This window comes from Tiliqua scincoides, chromosome 2 (assembly GCF_035046505.1).
Source record: "Tiliqua scincoides isolate rTilSci1 chromosome 2, rTilSci1.hap2, whole genome shotgun sequence".
NCBI lineage: Eukaryota > Metazoa > Chordata > Lepidosauria > Squamata > Scincidae > Tiliqua > Tiliqua scincoides.
The window spans coordinates 131,709,933-131,720,476 of record NC_089822.1 but is presented as its reverse complement, the minus strand read 5'-3'; the positions used below and the strand labels follow the sequence as shown (position 1 = coordinate 131,720,476).

At 45.2% G+C, this 10,544-nt stretch overlaps 1 protein-coding gene and 1 pseudogene across 1 annotated transcript; both read right to left on the bottom strand.

Moving 5' to 3' along the window:
* Window positions 1-367: 367 nt before the first annotated feature.
* On the bottom strand, window positions 368-9,612 carry LOC136638795 (keratin, type II cytoskeletal cochleal-like). Its single transcript, XM_066612824.1, has 9 exons — window positions 9,259-9,612; window positions 7,104-7,312; window positions 6,352-6,412; window positions 5,263-5,358; window positions 3,785-3,949; window positions 3,566-3,691; window positions 2,105-2,325; window positions 845-876; window positions 368-648 (listed from the first exon to the last, which is right to left on the bottom strand). Exons 1-9 carry the CDS (start codon window positions 9,610-9,612, stop codon window positions 368-370), a joined length of 1,545 nt encoding a protein of 514 aa, XP_066468921.1.
* LOC136642581 (5S ribosomal RNA) lies at window positions 4,606-4,726 on the bottom strand (annotated as a pseudogene).
* Window positions 9,613-10,544: the final 932 nt, after the last annotated feature.

Here is a 10,544-nt window from a genome sequence, read left to right as displayed (position 1 = left end):
GTCAACTACCTCTGGAGCCAGGGCAACCCTGGCATGAGAAAGAGCTATCTTCTGGACTCCTCCATGGGACCTTGGCTTTGGGGTTTTGGTTGCTACCAGAGCAGAGCAAGAAGGGTTTCTGTTCTGCTAATGTAATAATGGAGAACCCTGAGTACCACGGATCAGTGGGACTTAAGCATTTTGAATTGTATGCTGGAATTCAGACAATGACTAGTTAGGAAACATCCTTTATAAATACTTTATTTGTGGATTTAGGATTGCCAGCCAATCACTGATTCCTGCATGTTGCTTGGCAAAATCTGAAGGATGCATTGCTACAAGAAGATAAACTTTCACATGTCATGCCGCACCAATTTTGTTTTTTTCTTCAATGTGAGGGCACAGTGGAGTAAGTAGTGGACACAAAGCGCAATGTGGTGCTCTCCATACTCCCACCATGATGAGGGGCACGTACGTCAGGGTGAGGAGAGCCACGAATATCTCCGCCGCTTGCCTGACCACTCCTCACTGTGGTGCTGCCGCCACAAGTGGCTCCAGCACTGTTGCAAACACTTTTGCTTCTGTGGGTGATTCCACCTGGGGAAGCACATGCAGGGCCATGACGGGGGCCACCATCACACACGACTGCCCCCTGACTTCTCTGGACAGCTAAGGAAAAGAGAATCACACATGGTTATATTTTAATGTGCTGCTCAGTAAATTGTTGACAACCTTTAAATCAATAAAATGGGTGTACATCAATTCATGTAACTGAAGGCACCCCCCCTTCTTTAACTACCCTCTGGATGTGCCCTAAGAACTCTGATGGTTCAAGCAGTGTAGTGTCAATGTATCAACTACTTACAGATGTTCACAGACAACTCCCCATCCTTCAGCCTAGTGGGAAATAAATGAACAACAACTTCAAATCTCTCATTATGGCCAGAGCTGATTCAAAGTGGCTCGTACATGCATGTAAATCACCGCTGCATGACTCTGTTGAAAGCATAACATGCCTCTACTGAAAGACATTGTGTTTGAGTAACATTAATGGCAATGCGCAAGTCCTGTCTGCAATTCCCAATCTGTGACAGCAGACTCACACATGCGAGTCATTGCTGGATGTTGCAAACAATGACTGATGAATGTGCACCTGTGAGCTGGTCTTTACAGCTACTGTTACAAGTACTTTTTAAAATGCTGGTCCTTTTTCAACCAGCATGATAAAAAGCATGTGAAAATGTCATGCCCAGACCATCACCAACACCAAACCCTGATGGTGTCAGTCACACCAGAGAGGGGACATATCTTTGAAATATAAGACTGAAATTCAGATTTCCCAGTTTCAAATCTGATGTTCTGATTTTTCAAGGTGCACCATTTGAAACAGCATTACTTCAAATTTCAGTTCCAAAAGCTAAATTTTAGATGACTTTGGAAGGAAGATCCCCCCTATCATCACTACCTCAAACTGGCAATGAGATCTTCATTTCCATAAAGGTACTATTTCAAAAAATCAAATTTTGGGGTCAAGCACCTGAAACATCACAGTCAGAATATCTGTCTAAATTTGGGCAAGCAATTCATTTCCTTTCCAAACTCATTGATATGGTGAGACACATTGTGGTGAACAGTGTCACCCAAGCAGGGCTGGTGTGACCTGGAATGCCACCCAATGCTGCCTCAGGTTTGCCACTGCCTCCTCTGCACTAGCAAAAGAAAACAAATCCGTTTCCTGTGCTCCTACACACTTCCTTCAAATGCAGAAGTGCAGGACGTCCAGTTTTATTTAAAGGGACCACACCAATGACGGAGCTCCTTTGTGCACACAGACCATGTAAATGCAACCAGAAGCCCTACCCTTCCAAGAAACTGCACAAAGTAAGGAGGCAGTTGATCCACTTTCTGCTGGCTTGTAAAGGCGGAAAGTGGATCAATGCAGCTTGTGATTCTGGTGGGCTGGAGAGAAGAGATGGCAGCAAACTTGGGATGAAAGGCATCTCAAATCCACCACCTTCTCATAATCCCTACAGTCCACCACTGATGCAACCCACATCAACCAGGCTCATGAATGGGTGATCCTGGCCTCCAAGATAATGTCTTAATAGTACTAGAACACACTTACCGGCATTCCTCTCCTTCCAGAAGCTTCCTGTAAGTAGCAATCTCAATATCCAGGGCCAATTTGACGTTCATCAGTTCATGATACTGCCGTAGCTGGCAGGCCATGTCCTGCTTGGCCTTATGCAGGGCTTCCTCCAGGTCAGCCAGTTTGCGTTTGGCGTCCTTCACCATTATTTCTCCACGTTCTTCAGCTCCGGCCACCTCTTCTTCCAGTTTGCAGCGCTGTGAATGCAGAACTTATAGGGCATTTTTGTTTCTTGTAACTTTCTAGGGGTTACTATTAGAGTATTCAAGCGGCCCTTAAATGCTGTCACACTGAGGAACACTGCAGAGCTGTTTATTAGCAAAGTTATCCCAAAATGTGACAACATGCTGTTGTTTCTGACACTTCCCTTTATCAATTTGCGTTGGGAAGTTGATGAATGACTGGATTATCCAGAATTTTATATCATCTTATTCTTTTCCCCCTGCCAATGCAGTGATACCAAAATGAATACTGCTGCATCTTGGGGGAGCAGTTGTGGACGTCTCTTCTGGGTAAGAGAACCCTTTTTCCCCTTACCTGGGGTAAGCCTCCACAACACATGGACCCGCACAGCGGGATCGGGTCCAGGAAGGGGGCTAGGATTTGGTGGCCACAGCTGTCACCAAACCCACCCCCTTCCCCTTCCTGGGAGAATCTGCAGGACCAGGAAGTTTACTGCCTCAAAAGGCCAACCCCCCAGGAAGAAACTCTTGCCCTTTTTAGTGGGCAAGTGCTGCTGGGATACGTACAGACGCAGAAAGACAGCCAAATGATGGATGATTGACAGTGCTGGAGGAGGGACTAGTGCAGCTTTTTCCACAGATAAAACCTGAATTGGAGTGAATGTGCGATTGCAAATCTCGTGTAGGATTCAGGAATGTGATTCACGGCTGTGATTTCCCACAGATATCCTACGTGTTTCGTCTGGGTCTTAGATCAGGAAAAGAGGAAGTGGGGTGGGAAGTTGAAATCCAGCATCACTGCTCCAATTCATTACAAGCCAATCATAGCATTAACTGACTCCACGTGGTTTCTATATCCAAGGAGAACTACAATGGCATGGAATGGAACAGCAGTGAAGCAGCTTTCATTCTGTTGTCGGGATCATAGGAACATACCCTTATGCAGCTTTCAAAATCTATGAAGAGGGTTCCAAGAACTGCTTCTCTCCTTTGCTACCCAGCCTCCCTGTAATTCTAAAAGGTAACTTGGTGAAATAATACTTAGCACTTTCTGAATGCTCAAACAAATTCAATCCCCACATTGTGGGGTGGTGGGAAGAGTAGCTTGTGATCCAGCTTAGATCACAAGCTGGTGATCTCGGTCTTACGGATCTGGTGATCCTTATGATCCAGGTCATATGGCAGAGATGTGATTCAAACCAGGGATATTGTGAGTTGTAGCTCACAACACCACTTTTTGCACTGCTATACTCACCTGAGCTTTGATGTTAGCAATTTCTGACTCCAGCGTATGAGCCACCCGGGTCAGAGCCTGAAGTTCTTCCTTGACGCTTCGCAGATCATCACAGTGCTTTGCCGCTGTTGACCTGAGCGATTGATACTAGCGTGAAACACAAAATTGATAATTCAGAAATGAGTGTTGTGTTGCTGGGATGCTAAAAATCAGTGGGGCCAGAGCTGCCCCATTGCTCACCTGGCCCTGGAACCAAGACTCAGCCTCAGCTCGGCTCCTGGACGCAATCCCTTCATACCGACGCCGGAACTCCTCAATAGCATGGTCCATGTCTAGGTCTCGACTGTTGTCCATTTGTACCATGACACAAGTGTTGGAAATGCGGTTCTGGAGTTCGTTGATTTCCTGAGGAATGACACAACATGCAACTACTTCACTGACCATTGTACTTCATTGGGATACAAAGGGCCACCCACCCGTCAGGTTCTCAAAGAACAAATAATGTCATCCAGACCACATTGCACATCATAACTCTGGGCACCAAGAGTGTCTTCAGTCTTCAGCTCATGGAAATCAATCAGAGGCATGATCCATAAGCCACCATGCTCCGGACAAAGAAGGCTCCAGTTCTGTGTCCCATGCAGAGTGCAGATATGTTTCCCATAAGGAGCCAAAGTAGCCTCCCCTCTCCCTCTATAGGGCTGCCACATTTGGGGCAACACTGTCATGCTGACCATTCTACATTTCAGTAAGATTAATAAGCAACCCCGTCACCTACAGAGTGATGGGTGTTGGGCCAGCAGTAGAAGTCCATTATCCTTCTGCCAAGGAGTCATTTTAAAATTCCCAGAAGTCCCACTTCCAACAGCTTCAGAGATAGGCCAATCAGGAATTTAAAAATGGCACCCGGAAAAATGGACCACTGCCACTCCTTTAATCTCCCAGTAAACTAAGGGATACTTTCCAGGGGGTGGTAGGGGAAGCAGTGGCCACTGCAGAGTTCTCCTCCAGGCTGCTATTGCAGTGGTTGGCAACCTTCAGTCTCGAAAGACTATGGTATAAGCCTACAGCACCTGGTATTCCCAGGCGGTCTCCCATCCAAGTACTAACCAGGCCTGACCCTGCTTAGCTTCCAAGAGCAGACGAGATCGGGCATGTGCAGGGTGGGGCTTCTCTAAAAGCACAGAAAAAGTCTCCTTCATTTCCTCCCTAGTTTTCGGCAGAGACTGGAGCTGCTGTGTTCACATTCTTGCATGCACACGTAAAGGGGAGCCTCACCGGTCTTATGCTCCAGGGTGCCCTTCCCTCCTGAGCTGGCATTGGTACTGTATCCAATGGTCTACACTTCTACAGGCCTCTATGTGTGGCTCTACTCTTGCCCCAGCTGGGAGCAACCACACAACAGGGATCTTGCTCCTACAGGTCAAGGAGCAGCCACATGTCAGAGGAGGCAGATTCTCCTAAGACAATGTGTGGCGGAGTCTCCATCAAGAGGGATTGAGATGTGCAGGGATCAGTACACACTCCAAGCACAGAGACACTCTAGTCAGAGAGTGGAGGCTACCCTGATCTTTGGAGAGGCCTGTCTGCATCATGCTCTGCTCATGCGGGGGGGGGGGGAACCAGCAGAAGCAGCAAGGCTAGTAGGACAATCTCTTGTTTTGCTGTTTTCCATATGAGCTGACCAAAAAAAGCTTCCTAATCGTTGATCATATCACCTTTGCATAGAAACATCTCAAGAAGCGGATTTGAATGAGATGGCTTTCTGTCTTGGCTTCCAGTTCGGCCTTGTGTGCAAAGGCACAATCCAAATCCTGCAAGAAAAAATAACATGAAGTGTCTTGAGCTACAACATATCTACTTGGAGCAAATTATACTTTAAATTAGAATTATTTTGATAATGGGGTTTTCATAGTACCAAAATATGAATAGGATGGTGGGAGGTTTATCTTTATTTTTAATTCAATTTGGGTTACTAACTGCAGTATTCAATTTATTTATTCAATTTTGTTTAGATTTTTAAGGGCATAATCCTAACCAGGTCTACTCAGAAGTAAGTCCTATTGTGTTCAATGGGTCATACTCCCAGGAAAGTGAGGTGAGAATTGCAGCCTTTGTTGTTTATGTTGGCCTTGTATTGGTACTGATTTTATGCTGGTCTGGGACCATATTTGATTTGATTTGGAGCAAGGAATGCAGGAAGGAAGGAAATGAGGTGCATAAATTAGACTGCACTGAAATGTCACTGAAAGCAAAATTCAAAGTGAATTCAGAGTTCCCTTCCAGTGTAAATTTCAGCAGACTTTCAAAGGGAGCTGGAAGAGTTTTGAGAAAATTTGTGCAATGTCTCAGGGAGGTTCCGCATATCCCTTGACTGGCACCAGATTTCACTCAGTGAAAATCAGAGCACACGTGGATGGTCCTCCTCCAGGAAGACATAGGGGAGAACAATGTTTTTCAGGTTTTGCATACTCCTAGCTCAACTTAAGGCAGTAGCGTCACTACATTGTGAAAACAAATGTCAAAAAACCATTTATTTTTGTTTGAGGCAAATATGGAAAGATTGGAAATATTTGGGGGGGGGGGAATTGTAAGGGAAGGGAAGCCTCAGCTTCCTCTGGTTGTGGGAGGATGCTTACGATCTGGACCTATGCCAAAACATTCACAAAACAAGTTTGATCTGTTATGACATGTTTGAAAAAGTCAACAAAGTGTTAGGTAACTTGTATCAATTTCACTGTACTAATCATGATCATACAGTCAGTTTTTTAAAGGCAGCTGTCTACAAAAATATTAAAAGTATGCACCTTTTTAAGTAAGACAAACTCATTTTCAGTAGCAATTCTCCGGTCGTATTCTTCCTCAAACCTAATCCGAGAAAGACAAGAAAATCAATATAAAGCACCAAAAAGCATCACCTGCTGAAGCCTTGATGGTGTGTTTGTTCCATACTTTAAGAACGGGAAAAGCTCTATAGCCAGAAAAATCAACAGGTCAAAACTGTATTATGCACATTACGCATGTCTGCATGTAAGTTTGGAAGTTGTTTCACTGATAATGCACCTTATGATGACACCACCTTTAAGGCTGTTTTTTGTAACGAGCTGACAGGCAGGAGGTCTGGTCTAGAGGGTAGAGCCTCCGTTAGCCCGAAGATAACATCAGAAGGTCGCCAGTACGAGGACACCAGCAGCTCCCTGAACGGCTGAGAATGGCGAGACCTTGAAGCAGATGACAAGCCGAGCTGAGTGATTCCACCTGCTCTTGGTGTGAGCAAGAAGCATCTTGGCTGCCCTCCATGTGAGAGATGGAGCTGCTTGTCAGCCTGTGTGGGAGAACTGGAGGCCAGAAGTGAGACCAAACCAGGAAGATCCATTCTGAAATGTTGTTGGTTCTTGAAAGAGAGAACCTCTATGATTGTAAAAATCCCCTTGGGCCTATGTAAACCGCCTTGAATAAAGTCAGAGGAAGAATGTGATGACCAGAAAGGTGATATATAAATGCCTAGTTATTGTTATTATTGTTATTATTGTTATATGCATGCTTCTTTAAAATTCACCTCCTCTTATTGCTCTCCATTGCTTGCTCCAAAGTCTTATGCTGAGCCTGCAACTCAGCTTTCTCACTTTCAACACACTCCAGCTCTTTCTTAAGTTTCTTGATGTGCTCATTAATGAAGGGCTCCATGTCACTTTTGTAGCGCTTCTTTTCCCGCAGAAAGTCCCACTTCGTCTTCAGCATTAAATTGTGCTGTTCCAGCAAGCGGACCTGGAAACCCAATGAAAAGCATTTGTTTGACCTTACTTTTTAACCCCACACAGGTGAGAGAGGCTTCTTTTCATGGTTGATAGCAGTTGCTTGCTGCTTTTTTCCAGACTTATTCAAAGACCCAGGTCCATATGGGTGAAGTCAAGTTTGCAGGTCCTTTTTGACTAAGAACCAAGGTGATGATTGGGTGGGAAAAGACCCATACAATTGGCTCCAACCACATGATGCTGGATCTCTCTGTATTAAACCAGTGTCATGGGATGAAATAACAAAGAAGTATCTTTTGCAATATGCATCACTGCCATAATGCCTTCAGGCCAAAGGCCCAACTAGTCCAGGTTCCTCTATCTCACAGTGGCCAAACAGATGCCTCAGGGAGCACACAAGACAACAAGAGACCTGCATCCTGTCACCACTCCCTTGCATCTGACTTTCTGGGGTAGCCTACTTCTAAAACCAGGAATTTGCAAATACCCATCATGGCTTGTAACCTGTGATGCTTTCCTCCAGAAATCTGTCCAATTCCCTTTTAAAAGCATCGAGGCCAGACACCATCAGCACATCCTTGGTATATAGGGAGTTCCTCAGATGAATTAAATGCTGGGGAAAAAATATTTTCTTTTGCCTGTTCTAACACACAATTTTAGTGGATGCCCACACAAGACATATTCAGTATGTATACCAGGGCTATTCACTGGAGCAGTGGTTCTCAAAATTTTTAGCGCCACCAAAATTTAGCATTCTCAAAATTTTTAGGGACAAACTTTTTGAAATGACACTTTATTGGGACCAATTAGCTTTATGAGACTTTAAAAAAAATGATCTAGAAAGAAATAATATGTTTATTTACATGTAATATTTTATTTATTTATGTAATTATTTGCAAAAAAAAACAACACCCCTCAATCCAGTTCTTGTAATGAGGCAGCCCTAACGAATAGCCTCGAGGGGCTTAGTTATGTGACTAGCCTTTACCTGCCCCCCACTACCTATCATTGACAGATGTGGGTAAAAAAACACACTAGAAAAAAGACGCTGAAACATTTATCTCCCTATATTTACACAAGCTTGCAAACTGCAGTAGCTCAGCTGTTTGCAGGGCAGTTAGCAGCTATCGGATTTTTGAATAGCCTCAGGGCTTGAGGCAAATAGTTATCTGAACTTTCCATCACCCTGTTTTCATTGGAGGCTCTTTGGGATCCACCACAAATTGGATCATGACCCACAAAGGGGTCCTGACCCACAGTTTGAGAAACGCTGCACTAGAGTATCCAAATTCCTAGCGACAGCCCTATGACAAAGCCATAGTGATGTTGTTGCAAATCATTTGTCTAATACTCATTTAGGGACTCTCAGACAGCTCAATCATCATCATCATCGCCATCAATCGTCACAAGAGTAGGGCCAACAGAGGTGTGTCATTACAGTAGTTTGGCTTGAACTGCTAGGCCTCCTACAGTGTGCCTCAAGTGTTGCACAAGAATCCCATTCTTACATTCTTGTAGCATAATCATTCATTAGTATCCCGCTGATAGAGCACCACATATTCTATTACACAATTAAAAATTTGGGTCTTGCCTTTTATCACAAAGGATATTCAATGCACCTAACGCACACACACCAAAAATGAAAAAGGCACCATAAATTTTTTTTTTAAAACACACCAGCATTAAAAAAAACAACACCACATCAGCAGAAAATAACAATGCCGTAACCCTTCAGGTATCACACTATAACTTCCAACAGCCTTCTGGAATAGCCAGGTTTTTCACAGCAACTAGAAGCACAGAGACAGGCAGTCTCTCTGATTGCAGTGCCTCCCCACAGAACCTCAGATATTGGGGACCCACAACAAAACACAGGACCCCTGATCTGAGTTTGTAAGTAAGTAGTCCAATGTGGAAGGAGGCAATCCATCTTCCCCCCGCTGCCCCTCCACCACTCACCTTGTCAATGAAAGAGGCCAATTTGCTATTGAGGCCCTGCATCTCGTTCTTGGCCTGATACTTCACCGACAGGGCCATGGTGTCGATCCCCAGCTGGAGAGGCTGCAGCAGGGACTCGTTGCAAGTGACCGGAGCGATGCCCGATGCCCCAGGAGCAGCGCCGCCCGCCTTGATGAAGCTGTAGTTATATCCAGAGCCACAGCGGCTGGATGCAACCCCGACACCACTCTGCTGCCCCCTCCCTGGGAGGCTGCTACCGGCGGCAAGCCTGAGTCCGTAGGACCCTACACTCTTGCTGCTGAAAACACCTGGTCCTCCGTAACATATGCCAATGTCTATAGGAGGACATAGCATGTTGCTGGCGTGGCAGTGGGCACCTTTGGGGGGCTGAACTTCAGAGCAGGAGCTGAAGTTTTTTGGACCACTCCCAGAAGCAGCACAATAAGAGTGGCAAGACATTGTGTCTTGGTGAGGTGGCACAAAATCAGTTGAAAGAAATTGCAAAAGGTCTACGGAGGGGGGGGAGGGGGCAGGAAGCTGGAGCGGCTCAAGCACTGTGGGTTTAAGTAGGGCAAGCGATCCTTTATATCCATTTTGGAAAGCTGGGTTTGGCTGCTTCAGCAGGGGGGAATAGCAATTTTGTGGCATTTATGAGCTGGGAGTTTTCCAACAACCGTGTGTCGGACTTAATGACCAGGGGAAACACAACTCCCCTTCTGAGTGTACATGGGAGGAAGCGCCTATAAAGTCACTGGATCCAAAGCATGCATGGAACCACATTCCCAGTTGTACACTTAAGCTGAGAGAGGGGAACCTACTCCAATGGCAAGTCTTTCTGTAAAACAGTGCTCATCTTTCTGGGCATGCTCACTATCAAATATGCAGCTGGCCTAACTCATCGTTAGGCAAGGCATCTCGGATTCAGAATGGTGGCCCAGATTCTCTTAGCAGTCACAACACAGGTGCTTTTGTTGTTACGAGGAGAAGCTCAATTTCCTAAGTGGTAGGTGCCATGGGGTGCTGGCTGAACAGGTTTTGTGTTTGGTCATGCATTGCAGGCTGCATACTGATGAACGCTGTGATGCTCAGATCAAGTGTCCAGGCCCTTGTGATTGAAGGAAAAACCATTCCCATCATAGCCTTGTATTTTCCGTGTTGGCCCAGCTTGCTTTTCTAGTAAAAATCATTATAGCCTCTGTTGCTGTTGCCACCCTTTGGATTAACTCTCATCAATGGTCCCATTCTATAAAAAGGTCAAGCCAGTAAAATATAAATATATATTAGCC